Here is a 16,029-nt window from a genome sequence, read left to right on the forward strand (position 1 = left end):
CCTCCAATAGCTGTTGTAATTGCCATCCTTTAATGTATTTAATTCGCTTTTAAATTTACTAATGTTTTCCGTTTGTACTTCTTGTTTCCTTTCGTGTTCCAGTTGCCACTGCTGTAGTCTCTCTTCTTGTTTCTTTTCTCGTTCTTCTTGTTTATTTTCTTTCTCCTCTAACAACTGCTGTAATTTCTCTTCCTGTTTATTTTCTTTCTTTCTCTAACAACTGCTGTAATTTCTCTTCTTGTTTATTTTCTTTCTCCTCTAACAACTGCTGTAATCTCTCGTGTTTATTTTGCTGTTCGAGCTGCCATTGTTGTAGGTTTTCTTGCCACTGCTGTAATCTTTCTTCTTGTTTCTTTTCTCGTTCTTCTTGTTTCTTTTTCCTCCAACAACTGCTGTAATCTCTCTTGTTTATTTTGCTGTTCGAGCTGCCACTGTTGCAGGTTTTCTTGCAACTGCTGTTGTCTCTCTTCTTGTTTCTTTTCTTTTTCCTCTAACAACTGTTGTAATTTCTCTTCTCTTTCTTCTTGTTTCTTTTCTTTTTTCTCTAACAACTGTTGTAATTTCTCTTCTCGTTCTTCTTGTTTCTTTTCTTGTTTGTTTTCTCGTTCTTCTTGTTTCTTTTGCTGTTCTTGTATTGCAGCCATCAAGTCTGCTATGCTGTAGTTTGATTTGCCGCTTCTCGTTTCCATTTTTTTGTCCCACTCTCTGACATCAATTTGTTACGTCTCCGTTTGTTTGTTAATTAACTTTCCGTAACTTCGTTTCCGACGAAACTTTAGCGACATAAGTCCTTACTTAATAAAACTGGTTTATTCTTTCCGAATACAACTTTACGATACACTTAATTTCAATATTCGCTGACCTCGATGACGCAACAATATATTAAAGTGGTTATTTCGTAAAGCGATGAAGACTGTGTAATTAACCGTTGCTTGATTAAGAATTTTTACCACCACATGTTTTGCACCTACAATTTCAAATAAAGAGTAATATGAGATGAAACAAATTTTAGAAAGTTTCTGCGTTTTAATTATTCTGTATATTTTTGTTTTGTTATGTCGACAAATTTGGCAAAATGTTTCGAAAACAATTATAGATTTACAGAGGGCGTTTAGTATCACTGAGATAAATATCCCAACGCTAATTTTCATGTCACAATGAGAAATTTTAGGGTTAGTTTGGAGGACGATGGCGTAGGTAGCATAGAGAGAGAGGCACCTGTTATAACAGGCTATGGATAATCCGTTATCTTTTCATTCGAGCTCATTATAAAGGTTATTTTTTCCTTCCTAAATCTGGAAATATTTACTCTCAAGTATAATGTTATAGAAATGAACTTTTCACAAATATGCAATTTGACATTTTTTCGTATACTTCTTTTGCTATGTTTATTTGGAACTCTCTATTTAATCCTCCAATCCGAAGCTGGATTTTTACCGAAATTGCAGGTGGGATCTCGTAAACTACAAACAAATGACATCAAAGAAATACCAGGAAAAGGAAAAGCCGTGGGTGTGAGGGAAGATGAAAATCCGTCAGGAAGCCGTTTTTTATCATTTTGTTTCGAAGAAGCTGACTTTTCAAAGTCATGTTCTTACAGAAATGTCTCATCACCTGATAACATTGAAATAGCTATGATACTTACAAAAGCTCACGAAATTCGTGGATTAAAAGAAAAATTTTCAGTTTCTGTTTCTTCAATATTTCAACATACAAATTCAACATTAAGATTTCATCTTATATGTGATGATCACAGTATGATTATTGCAAGAAAAGTCATTCAGAGCATAGGCAGTTTAGCAAATAATTTTGTGCAGGTAAGTAATTAATTTAGTTTAGAATGTATTATTATTTTCACACATTTACTGACTCTATTTACTATTTTTTATTTATACAGTGGCGTACAAATATGCTGTTGATATGTGCATGGTAATAGAGAACAACTCCACACAGGTTTGTCACAGTAACGTGTTATTGTTAACCTATTTCTCTTTTTCAGTATTTGTAATGGCAAAGTAACTAATTGTAGTAAGTTTCTAAATCATCTGATTATACAGGAATTAGTGTAGGTAATAAATTTTTAAAGTATAATGACTTAAAAGCAGCATTTGAAAAATTTGAACAGTCTAATTCAGTAATTTTATAAGCTTCTACAAAGAAGTTGCTTACATTGTATATACAGAAAATTATGTGGTAATAAAAGGAAAGAGACTAAAATGAACTTGAAACTTGCATGGCTTAATTATTTATGCAACCATGATAGGAATAAGATCAAGACAGTGTCATCTGGATAATGACCAAATCAGTATAGCCTATAGGCCTAAATAGTAATATGTTTTGCTTATAAATACTTTTTTCTATTGTATTCTGTGTCACACCCATAGAAAACATGCTAAATATGCAATACCAATAGAAAACAGGGAGAAGTATAATCAGTCCTATTCAGAAATGTCAGCTCTGAGTTTTGGGGTTAAGTGAATGTTATCCTGTGCTATGTTATTTTGAAAAGATTTATTCACAATATGCAGTATTGGTATAGCATACTCAAATTTCAAATTTTTCTGACAATGCACTGCTGGTTTTAAAAACTGTTAGGTCTTACGGTAAATAAACATGGGACCTATGGCAATGAATTACATTTTTATGTATGAAATAAACAGGACATATCATATTTCAAATTTGAGTATATTTAATGACAAAGGAAGAAAATTAAAAAGTTTTTCTTATACAGCAATTATATTCTTACAGTTTATTTAAGCGAAGTGTATATGTATTAGGTTGTCAAGAAATTAATGTCGCTTTTTTTTAGATGAAAAAAACCAAACAACTTGTATATCAAAACAAAACATTTATTAAATGAAATAGTCTCCATCCTTATCAATGATGCTTATCCATCTTACAATCAGGTTGTTAATGCCCTGATTAAAGAAATCACTTGATTTTAAATAAAAAATATGCCAATGTCCTCTTTAACACCTTCCACATGTGTATACATTTCCCCATTAAGATGGTGTTGCAGCGAATGATGTTCCCATATCTGTAGAATATGGTAGGTGGGGGAGAACTTCCCACCCCAACCTCATAATCTTGTGTTGCATCAAATGTGCCACATGTGGGCGTGGAGAAGAACACCTTTCTGATTGATGAGTGAAGGGCTTGATTTAAACGTTCCAGTTGCTGACTACAGATCTATGCATTGACAATTCACTGTGCATTGAGGAGGTTGAAATGAGTTACTCCTTTGATGTCCCACCAAATGCAAAGCATCACTTTCTGTGGATGGTGTTCAGGTTTTGGGGTTGTAAGTGGTTTTTGTCTAGGACTGAGCCATTGTTTTTGGTATTTAATAATAAATATTTGCATAGAGAATCCATTTTTCATCACCCGTGACGATTCTCTCCAAAAATGGTTCACGCGTATTACATGCCAGAATAGACAAAGCAACATTCACACGTTGGAAACGATAATCATCAGAGAGTTCGTGAGGCACCCAAACACCTTCTTTATGGAGTCTTCCCATATTCCTGAGATGTTTATGTATTGTTTCATAAGAAACATACAATTTCAGGGCCAGTTCATGAGTGTGTTGCCTTTGGTTTGACTCAACAAGCATCTTCAGAGCATCAATATCAATTCCAACATGTTGGCCTCTGCCATCACAGTTTTTAAGGCTAAAGTCACCTGAACAAAATTTGCTGAACCATCGTTGACACTTACAAATATTCAACACATTTCCTTAAATTTCTTTGATATTCTTTGTGGCTACAGAGGTGTTGTTTCCCTTCTTGTATTCAAATAGCATTACATGCCGAATGTGTGTGTGTGTGTGTGTTGTCAAGTGCCATCGCTATAAGGGATTAGAGTATACTAAACTTTACACATTATATAGGCTACACTAACGTGACGTTTAGGCAATTCATTTAACTATTATACGTGATGTACATTTTTGGGTGGTGGTTAATTAAATTGTTGCAAAATATGATAGTAATTTCTTGATGACCTAATACTAGCTTGATTTTACTTTCAATAAGGCATATAAAGGCACATTTTCTTCTTCATTACTAATACTTCAATAACTGTGACTTCTTGGTATGCTATTCCAGTTCTATGTTTAGTTCATTTGAATTAATATCTTTCCTTAACTAAGATTAAGTTTGATTAATATTACTTCCACACAAACATTGGCTAATAATTCCATGCATTTATAATATGGGCAGAAAAATTGTTTCTCCAATTTTTGACATTACATGAAGTTTTCTTAATTTCCACTTATGGTCTTGAGTCAGACCCTAATCAATCTTAAAAAAAATAATTTAAAAAATGTTGGAAGTGTGGAACTCAATCCATTCCAAAGCTTGAATACCTGAATCAGGGCTATTTGCCATCTGGAATATTATAAGGATGGGCAGAAGTTGTAGTTTCATAAATCTTCTTTTTTTCATTATTTAAACAATGCCCTTACATGAAGGTATTAACTTGGTAAATCTTCTTTTAACTTGTTTTATCAAATTAATTTTTTACAATATTCCAAAATAGGTTTTATTATATAACGATGTGCATCAAAATTGTTAAATTCTTAACAAGACCCTTGTTATTTAGTCTTGTTTATAGATTAATTTCATTCATTATGTACTCATGGTTTTTATAGCCCAAATTCTGTACATTTATTAATATTAAACAGTAACCACCTTACTCTTGACTATGAGGTTGTGACAACAAGGCTATCCTGAAAAAAATTTCAATCAGATTCATTAGTTATTGCTGCATAAGAATTTGTTTCACATCATTGATGAAGTGCTTTAAATATTATACAACCTTGTCCTCACTGTTGTTTGTAAAGATGATAAACAAGACTGGTTCCAAAATAATACCCTTAGGTAATTCCATGATAACTGATTGTTAATCACTACCTTTTGGGTTTTTCCAAACAAAAGGACTTATCCAATCTAGTAGGGAACCTCATACATCATAGGATTTCAGTTTTTCATTACTCAAGTATGTGGGGCCCTGTAAAGTGCCTTACTAAAATCAGTGTAAGGTATAATCAGAGTTTTTAAAAAATAGAGAACTCAAAGATTTTCGGCAATTCTATGCAACAGGATTTACCAACTCAAAAAACAAATTTTATTTTCACTGAAAATTTATTATCTCTGAAATAATTAACAAGTTGATTTCTAAGTAGTCATTCCATCAATTTTCTGCTAATGCTTGTTGTGTAAACTGGTGATTCGCTTTTATTCCTTCCTTGAAAGTAAAAGTAACATTAACTTACTTCCATCTGTTTGGAATAATGTATACACAGAATAGTTTGCTGAATATGTATACACACACACTTTTATAAATAATGCTGGTATTATTTCTTTAATTATTTCTCTAATAAATCTGGAATTAATAGAATCGGACTAGACCCGTGCTTTCAAAGTACTTGAGTGTTGAATGATTTCATAAATTGAATCTTCTGATATTTCAAAGTTAGCCAACTTGTGATCGTTGCTTCTGGCATCAGGATCCAGTATGCAAGACAGATCCTCATTACAGAGACTACAAAACTGGCTTTAAATAACTGCCTTTTCTAAATCTCACATTATATTCCTATTTTCTATTACCAGATTAGGATTGGATTCCTTCATCTGAATTTTGACCTAAGACCAAAACCATCTCAGGTTTAATTTCTTGGGCTATTTTCTTTAAAAATTCTTTTACTGAAATAATGAGTTTGACTGCAATACTTCTTGCACAATGAAATTTTTTTTTTCCATTTTCAGCCATTGTATTTTTTTAAAATTAATTCCACAATTATGGACAACAAGAAATGTTTTTGGTCCTGCACAGCTGTCTTTGTGCACCCACCCTTGAGAAAATTATAAATTTAAATCCATCCTTTATATTTCAGAAATTGCTGATTGCATAAACTTGTGTAAAGTGTTAACCTCCATGGAAGCTTTTTCTGTAAGTCAGTCAATCTGTTAGAAAAATAAAACTGCCTTAACTAGAATGTAGTTTGTCTTTTCCAAATCTTACACTTGTACTGTCTCATCCTATTATCTTCAAAAGTATAGCACAGATAAATTGGAGGCCTTTATTCTATCAATCCCTTGTATAATTTCTTAGCCCTCCTCTGAACACTTTCCATTAGGTCAATATCCTATCTTAAATAAGAAGTCCAAAACTGTACACAGTATTCCAAGTGAGGTGTAACTGCAGTAGTAATTTGTATAGAGAGTTAATTACTTCTTTTTTAACTTGTAATCAGTATGTCAATAAATATACCCTAAAAATTCTACTAGCTTTACTGCTGACAACAGAACACTGCTTTGATGGCTTAAGTGACTATCTGGCACTATGCCATGATATGAACTCTATTAACAATAAAATTTTGTTTTCTCCCATCCAGCCACCCTACAGTCATGCTAATTAGTCTATCCTCAGCCTCTGCTGATGTGATTTTCTTAGCTAATTGTTTGTGTGGCACTTTATCAAATGGGCCTTGCACCTGATCAGGGTGAGAGCTTCAATCAAGGAGTCTTGCACCACTAACCTCCAGTGAAGGAGTATTATTGTACTTGAAATAACCTTTCTGTTTATCTAAAGAGGTTTAGATTGTTCAGAGTTGAATAAAGCAGAACATAGGTTGGAAATGAATTTTGTTATAATTCCTTAAAGCTAATTTTATAGAGTAGAGTGTGTGATATTCTTAATCTCTATCTCATCTGAAAACTTCTGGTCAAATAGACTTGGTTGGTAGCTTCCAAGTGTTTGTGTATATATATTCTGTTATATGTTAAAATAAAAACAACTTTTTTTTCATAAAAACAAAATTCCATGTGATCTAAACTAGCACACACACAACATACAAATGCTAGTCAATCTCTTAAGGTAGAAGCCATCAAATATAAATTCAATGAGAAGTATATCAATTTACCTATTTAACTGAATAATTCTAATATATTATCATCAGGAAAACTTTGTATATATTAACACAAAAAAGCAATGTTTCATTACTACTAAGATATATAGTAGCAGTGAAATATCTGATTGATTCATACTTGTTTCTTCTATAGTGTGAATTATAGTATGAACTGGGTAATTGAATACACTTAGTTGAACCTCATATTTGTAGTTTATAGGCAAAACCTATAATATCCACTGGTTGTGTGTTAATATCTGATTTCATTTCATTTATTTTAATAGCCTTAAATAGCAATTTGTTGACTGTAAGACCATATTTAAATATAGTTGATTGTAGACTTGGTTTATTCAAAACCTAGTATATTTTGTTTTGTAGATGATACCCTAATGAAAGTTTCTGCAAAATGAAGAATTTTCTGGAAGATGTTTGAGAAACATGTATTATCAAGGTTGATTAAAAACTCAATATTATTATTTTTATTGGCAAACAGTATTATATTTTTTATGTGTGTAAAATGTGCAACTAACATGGGTACCTCAACAACTGTAACACCCCAAAATGCCTGGAATAATATTTTTACATTGCATTTTTATGCCCTGAATCCAAAAAAAAGTCTTTCTCCATATGGTGTTTTCATGGAGAAATTTTTTTTAATATTTTTTGACATAGTAAGTTACATCTTTGTAAGAGTAATTTGATGTAGATCAGAATTGAACCTTCTACTTACACAAACATACTGGCTTCCACCACCAGGAGCCATGCTGACTTGTGTCTTCTCTCTCTCTCTGTATATATATATATATATACTTGATGGTGGAAATTCCTGACTTTAGGGCCCAATTGTTCTGTAAAACCACAATATTTGCAAAAATTGGATTTGGATTATTATTGCAAGCATTTTTTGGATGTGAAAGTGGTTGAGGTATTTATATAAAGTCCTAGAAATGTCAAATGCCAGTATATAATAAAATTGAAAACAAAACAAAAAATTGTTTATCAACAATAGCTGTTGAAGCTATTGTGTAAACAGTTGACAGGACAGTTTTTATGTTTGTTAAGTGGTATGTATTTCACAGATAATTCCAGCTTTGAATTCTTCAGTGGTTTTTGGTGGATACCAAAAATTATGATGTTTCACTTTTATTGTAAATGAGTAAAATTTGGAATGTATATGAAAAGGAAGTGTATTTATTGTTGATGTAGTTTTATTATAGACTATGTATGTGGAACTGATATCAAAATCATACTCTGAACAGAAAAAAAACATTACACATGTTTAAAGCAAGTCAGGTTGAATGTATTTTGAATTTTTGAACAATAACATGATTTTTTGTAAACAACTCCATTATGTCCCAATATAACAAACCTTATTGTTTTTTTTGACTTTCAGATTTTTTTCTATCATGTGGACTATGTCATTAAGCCAGTTGAAGATGTGATTTCCTATCTTCAGCCCCACTTTACTTACAAACCTGGAGCCTATTATAGTGATTCTTTATTTTTTCTCTCTATTGTTATCTACAGGGTGTTTCCACAAGAGAGACTCCTTATGATAGATGTAGATACCAAATTTATGTCTGATGTGAGTGATCTCTATTCTCATTTTAAAAACTTCACATCTCAGACTGTAATTGGATTAGCTTACGAACAGCAACCCGTGTATCACCACTTACTTCATGAATATCACCAAGCTCAACCTGATTCTTTGGCTGGCATGCCTCAACCAGCTGGTTCTCCAGGGTTTAATAGTGGTGTTTTGCTCTTAGAACTTCAGAGTATGCGTAATTCTAATCTTTATCAAAATCTTATTCAAGAAACTGCAGTTAAAAAGTTGGTACAAAAGTACAAATTCAAAGGGCATCTTGGTGATCAGGATTTGTATTCACTCTTGGGATTTGAACATAAGGAGTTATTTCACATTCTTCCTTGTACTTGGAACAGACAATTGTGTCATTGGTGGAAGGATCATGGGTATGAAGATGTCTTTGAAGATTATAATCAATGTGATGGAGAAATCAACCTATACCATGGTAACTGTAACACTCAGATTCCTGACTAACATTATAATTATTATTAATCAAATATGCTCACAGTGTGTTTATACAATATATATATATATATATATAGAGAGAGAGAGAGAGAAATAATTTTCATAAGTTACTCTAACAAAGTGCATTATATATAATAAGGAAATCTAAAATGTAGTATACTTTATTAAGCAATCATTTTTGTGTCTTTCTTCAGTAAAATAAATCTTTGATTTGTGTGTTAACTGTCTTCATAAATGTACAGTATGTGGCTTTCCACATTTATGTAACTTGTACACCGCTCTTTCTAGTTATTCACATATAGTTCATTATGCTTAAGTTGAAAAATAATTTCAAAACTACTCATATTCATGATAAAAACAGTCATGCAGAAAAGTAACTTTACTGGATGTTTATGGACAATGCAGCAAAATATTTTACAAAATGCATTTGGAAGTTGCTTTGTTTTCTAAACTTAACATTATGATTTTTCTAACTTAAGCTGTAGGCTTTAGAGGTGTTACTGTTGTATTTTAGATTAATTTGATATGGATATAGCCTAGTTAAAATTGGAAATTTTCTAGAAGTGAAGCATATTCTTATGCGATAAAGAAAATTTTTAGTTGTAACAAAGATAATATACAGGTACTATTAGCCAATATGACTTTTGCTTGTAAGAAATATATTGCATATAAGCAAAATTCCATACCACAGTGGTTAAATGCCCAGCTATTAGTAGTCAAAATAGATGCTGATTTACTTATTATGAAGTTGAGTAATTGATAAATATTCACAATTGATTCCAAGACTGAGTGAGGAGAACCTCTTTAACATGTAACATTCTAGCATTGGTGGCTCTACATTAAATCTTGAAACTGAAACTTCATTAACTGATGTGATGGTATGTCTACCAGTTCAGATTGGAATTGGGTCTTCATTAAACAAGGTAATGGTGTGTCTACCAGTTCAGATTGGAATTGGGTCTTCATTAAACAAGGTAATGGTGTGTCTACTAGTTCAGATTGGAATTGGGTCTTCATTAAACAAGGTAATGGTGTGTCTACCAGTTTACATTGGAATTGGGTCTTCATTAAACAAGGTAATGGTGTGTCTACCAGTTCAGATTGAAATTGGACCTTCATTAAACAAGTTAATGGTGTGTGTACCAGTTCAAATTGAAATTGGACCTTCATTAAACAAGTTAATGGTGTGTGTACCAGTTCAAATTGAAATTGGACCTTCATTAAACAATGTTATGGTGTGTCTACCAGTTCAGATTGAAATTGGACCTTCATTAAACAAGGTAATGGTGTGTCTACCAGTTCAGATTGAAATTGGTAGCCAGAAATGTACTTATGGATACTGGTTACCAGGGGATGTTTAGTATTATTACCAGCCTCAATCACTCATGAATTATGCTCACTACAAATCTAGATCAGATTTTGACTCTCATAGGTAATCTGGTTAAAACAGTTGCAGGCTGATGCCATGAACCTTAAGAATTGATATAATATTTGTTTGATTATTTCAAAACATCTTGCATTATAAAAAAAAAAATGTGATCACACATTTCATTTTAATAGATCTGTAAAATAATTTGTATGTCCGGTATCAAGGTTATATGTTTTAAGCTAAAGTAACTAATTTTGAATATCTTTATGAAAACAAATCTTCATATTCAACAGTTTCTTGAGTGAAACATTAACCTGCCTCCCATATTATAAATGTAGTTTTATAAATTAACTTCATAAAAAAAAACTTGGCTAAACATTACTTTTTTAAAAATAAGAAAGTGCATGATTCATCTCCCAATTTCAACATTTCTAGAACTGAATCTAAATATACCTTTTTTTTTAATATAGAGGTATTACCTTATATTTGAAGTCTTGATGGATATTACAATAAATTGTCATTACTGAATATCAAAGTGAATGCTGCTTTCCGTATATTGTACTTCATTGTATATGTAATAAAATTTTGCACTATCGTGATGTATAAAGTTAGTACGTATATTGTAAGTACGAGTGCCATACCTTCTTTTATTGTTTGAAGATATGCAAGGTGTTTCTTATGTCTATAAGTGAACCTGTACAAGTGATTACATATAATGTAGTTAATTTTTTGGTGTTTTTAAGCTTTGTAAAGAAGCCCATGCTTTTAATGTAACATTTTCCTGTAACTATATTGAAAGGCAACTGTATGGTTCATATGTTATTCTGAACATCTTGGGAACTTTTTTTTTTTATTAAGATGAAGTGATATACTTCACGCCAAAAAATTTGCAATAATTCTGTTTTGATGAGCACTGAAATCAAAGTGTAACAGTTTATCTGTACTGTTCTCTGCATCTATTTATTTTTGAAGATACAAAAAATTAACTTTTTAATAATTTCAGAATCAAGTATAAGCTTTTATAGGTTTTCCTTGTAGTATAGTAAGCAGTGCTGGTAGTTGGTGTCTCCAGAGTTTTAGCACGTAGTGCTTATTGTTTTACATATATGTGGGTGTTGTTTTTTGTGTCTGACACAACTGGTGTTTATTATTTTCATAAAAATGGTCAATACAGTCGTCAGGTGTAGTATAAGTAGTGCTCGTAACTGTTTTGTTGGCTTTGTTGTGATACACAGTAAAAATTAGCGATAGTAAGACATGTCTGGTGTTAGTACCACGTAGAAGCAATTTTAGAAATGGTGTGTAACTACGTTATGTAGTGGATTTTAGTGTAGCAAGGCATAAATGGTAAAAGTATAGCTAGCTACTACCTGTACATGTATGTTTATTGGTGTTGGTACCAAGTACGTAGCTGTCGTACAAGTAGATCTTGTGCCATAACTGTTCATGTATTACCTAAACAATTTCTATTTGTAAAACTAAAAGCAATCTTTTGTAAAACCTATTTTGTGTTAATTAAGCATACTCTCAGATATGTATGTGTGTAAAAGGACTCGTGATTATAAAGCTTAAAAAAAGCACTTGGAACTTGGGTTTCACAAACCCATAAAGTTCTTGTCAACTAATTAAAAGACGTATTCCTGAGTAATATGTAAAATGATAAAATATACTAAACAAAAAAAAAAAGTGCTACTATAGCATGCGGTGTATACAGATACTATCATCATCATCATCACTGTTTTAATGATTCACTAAAACATCATTTCTTGCTAAATAATTTATACCTATTCACATTTTTGTTCAGCAAATAATAATAATTTAATAAGTTGTGTGTTCCAAGAGAGTATCTTAAATTTAGGTTATAATTGTGCTAGTTTTGATTGTTGGAACTTGTTTCGTTCCGATTATATTTGCCCCAAAAAGGTTATGTAATGTTATTTTATACTTTATTAGTTTAAAAGTATTGTTTATAATAACTGGCACCAATTGCAAATAAATGAAAGTTAAAATGGTGATGATGAAAGTGTAGACTGCACCCTATAGTAGAACCAAAAAAAACTTGAATTTAATGCAACTATATTAATATAAATAATAGTTACAAGGTTAACTGAAATAAGAAGTTATCTTTGATGGCTCAGAATATGGTAAAAATCATAACAAAATTTATCGAGAGAAATTTGAATATAAATGGATGTAAAATTCTAAGATATAGAACGATATTTTCAAGGCTGTTTATTGAAATATAAATGTAAGGTGGCTGGCTATTAGGTGTTCATATGAAAAGACTAGGATGTACTATACCTGTACTTATATAACAGTCATATTTGTATTGGACAGAGTTGAAGGAAAAAATGCTTAGATGTCACATAAAGTTGTATGATAAGCCATGGATGTAGGAGAAAATACCAAATTCTTTTTAAAAACAATGTATTAATTTTTATAATTGATTGAGTGCTTTTTATAAGCAGAAGTTTGTCAAAATAACAGCTATTTAGTACTATTTATCATTATAAATTAGTTTTATTACACTTTAAGAATGTCCAATTAATTTGAAATATAGTAGTATAACTAACTTTTTTTTATTGAAGTGATTAAGTCCAATGTTTAGAAAATAAATATTTTGTGATTATCTAGTTTGTTTTTCAGTAGTTAATGCAATATATGATGTACTGTAGGTTACTATGTAACTATACATAATAGACATACTAGATAGTTTAATGAACATTTTTGTTTTGACATATATTTTACATTAGTATAAGTCCCTCAAGTTTTATCTGTATTTTGTTTGATTTCATACATTTCTTCCAAGGTGGCATTGATAACATAAAAATATATTTTATTAATTGTATAGTTATTTTTAACATCTTGTTTGTATTGTAGAATTTTATTTATGTTTTAGTGAAATAGCATCTCAGGTCATAAACTATCATAAGGTACCTGTAGTTTTCATTGACTTCCATGTACAATACATTTATGAATCAAAAGTGTATTTTCACAGTTTTCACTTGTACTCTACAAAAATCAAAAATGTTTTTTTATCTCTAATTTAGAAGCACATCCCAGTTTATTGATGTTTCACTTTTGAACCTGCTTTACAGTGAATATTATTTAACAGAATATGATTCTTGATGTGAACAAAAAAGGTTCAGCCACTGTATAGTTGAAACAGTTTTGCTTCTATAAATTCTAGAGCTAACAATCATAAATAGCTTCAAATTGTGATTTTGTTTAGTGCAGTACAGATGAACACCTTTTTTTGACCAAAATTAAGTGCAGAAACAGATGTACGGGTAAAATGTTGCAGACAAATCAACTTTTATGTGCTGGAGAAACTAGTAATAAAAAAACAAGTGTATGGCTTATGCATGAAAAAAAACGTATCCAGTAAAAAATGCATCTTATAGGAGAAGAAGAGAAGGAATTATGGAGAAACAAAAATAACTCAGTAGAAATTGAATTACATTGTTGCTTCCTACCATTTGTAAACTGTTAGACTGTCTCACCTCTTGAGTGTCTCAATTCAGGCTTCTGAAATATTTTGTTTTGCTTACCTTGTAACATTTACAGAGACTTTACAATGTTCACAGTGCTTGGATTGAAAAACAAAAGATAGCTATTGGATTAAGTAGTTTTCATACAGCAGTTTACAGTTATATATACCTCTATGTATATTAAAAGACAATAACTTACGGTAGTTACGAGAACCAAAGGTATACTGAAATATCCTGTCCATAATAGAATTTTTTGTGTAATTAATAACTAGAAACTTCCATGCTGTTAATTTGGATTTAATGTAATTACAAGAATTATAATTTTTTATGGTAATTATCAAGTAAAATTTTCCAATAATTTTATAATGGCAAAATTCAGAGGGCTCTATTTAACTACAAGATTTATGTGTTAGTGTTTAGATGTTTGTACCGTACCTGAAGGATGTTGCAGAGTTTCGTTTTAGCCTTTATATATGTATCAACATAAAGTAATGTAATCTATATCTAAGACTCGAGTTACCCTCATGTAGGTTTCATTTTTGTGAGTAAACAACTTTAAAAAATTTACTTAATTTGCCATGTATCCGATAGTCATAGGATACAATATTTCGTTTTTTTGTAACCATGTTTATTTTGTTATATAAAAGTTATTTTTCCTTAAGAAAGTATGATAGTTTATAAAACCTTTTTTTTTTATTGTAACTTGAGTTTTAAGTGTTATGTGCACTTACTAACGTTTCATCATTTATAGTTTATTTTTAGTGCTTGTCAGTACATGTAATTAATTAATACTATGCAAGATCACTTTATTACTGTTCTTGTTTTTCATGGTAAACAGTTTTATATTTCTCAATTAAGGTACAAGACAGTGCATAACCTTGTACATGTTGTAATATTTTGTTGTATTTGAAATGTTTTCCCCATTTATTTGCTATTAATCAAATTGATCAACTTATTTACTGCTTACCTTGTGTGTTTTCTGTTCAGTTGTTTTACCTGACTAACATCTCTAACAAAGTTGTTTGTACTAATAATTACGGATCATAACTATAGTGGTAAGTTTCCATTTCACCCTATTTTCTAAATATTTCGTTGCATTGGCAAACACGTAATAACGACTTCACTGTCCAATTTTATTGTGGAAATGATATTTGCAGAGGTAATTTGACTAAATTTGATCTCTTGTCCACAAACCAGCATAGTTGACTTTAATGATGGTAAACCTTTAAACGTTGATTTGTAAAAACTGTCAAGGTATATATAGGTTAGTTCTTCACAGTACTTATAAACAAAGGCTGTGGAACAATTAAAATAGTTGCCATATTTTTCTCTACTCCTGTGACTAAATCTTTTCTGTTAGGTATCATTAAATAGATAAATGGGATACAAATTAGAAGGGTAATTTTTGTTAATATCATTTATTATTTGTAGAATTTATGCAACCAAAGTACAAGATTATATCAGTGCCAAGAAAGCACAATCTGTGCAGCTGTAGCAGAAACCCTAGTTATAAAAAATGGTTATGATACTTTAAAATATAATTGTGCAAATCAATGCATATTGCATGATATTGTTCTCAAATATTTGCAGTCTTCACTGTGGTCCAAGTATGTATAAACTAATAGTTGTGGACATAAAACAGGTAGTGTTTCACCAGTCTGAATGGGTGAAACTTTGACTTCTACATGGGATTTATGTTCATTCTTAATTCGCTCATTTTTGTAAAATATAAAATCTGAGGGTTTATTTTAAAATGTTTAAATGGAATCCTCATGACCAAAACAGGTGAAAGTCAGAATTTGTAGTTTATGTGCTACTACTAACTTATTGTCAAGTTGCCACTATCCAGTATTTTACGTAGCCCCAAAACATAGATATCAAACCACAGATCTAATTTGTTATGAGATGGATGTTAATGTTGTATATGACTGGAAATAATTGTGAAAATATCCAAACAATATACATAATACACATTTTGATAGCCACATATATCTATGCATGAATTCACTTACAAAACTTAGTACTAATTTGCTTTGTTTGTGCAATATACACAGCATGGTCACAAGTAAATAGACACCACCTTTTCAGAAAAAATGAAATTTCTCAGTCATATTCACATGAATTGATATATTTATAATTTAATTAATATCTAGTAGATCTTCCTTTCGCTTTGTGGAGTTCGTTGATCCTTTGGGGCATCGTGAGAATC

General features: G+C 30.9%; 1 protein-coding gene across 1 annotated transcript; it reads left to right on the plus strand.

The window, feature by feature from the left end:
- The first annotated feature begins 1,187 nt into the window (after nt 1-1,187).
- On the plus strand, nt 1,188-10,494 carry LOC106457140 (xyloside xylosyltransferase 1-like). Its single transcript, XM_013916525.2, has 2 exons — nt 1,188-1,817; nt 8,301-10,494. Exons 1-2 carry the CDS (start codon nt 1,332-1,334, stop codon nt 8,967-8,969), a joined length of 1,155 nt encoding a protein of 384 aa, XP_013771979.1. The 5' UTR covers nt 1,188-1,331; the 3' UTR covers nt 8,970-10,494.
- Nucleotides 10,495-16,029: the final 5,535 nt, after the last annotated feature.

Source organism: Limulus polyphemus, unplaced genomic scaffold, assembly GCF_000517525.1.
Source record: "Limulus polyphemus unplaced genomic scaffold, Limulus_polyphemus-2.1.2 Scaffold295, whole genome shotgun sequence".
Classification (NCBI taxonomy): domain Eukaryota; kingdom Metazoa; phylum Arthropoda; class Merostomata; order Xiphosura; family Limulidae; genus Limulus; species Limulus polyphemus.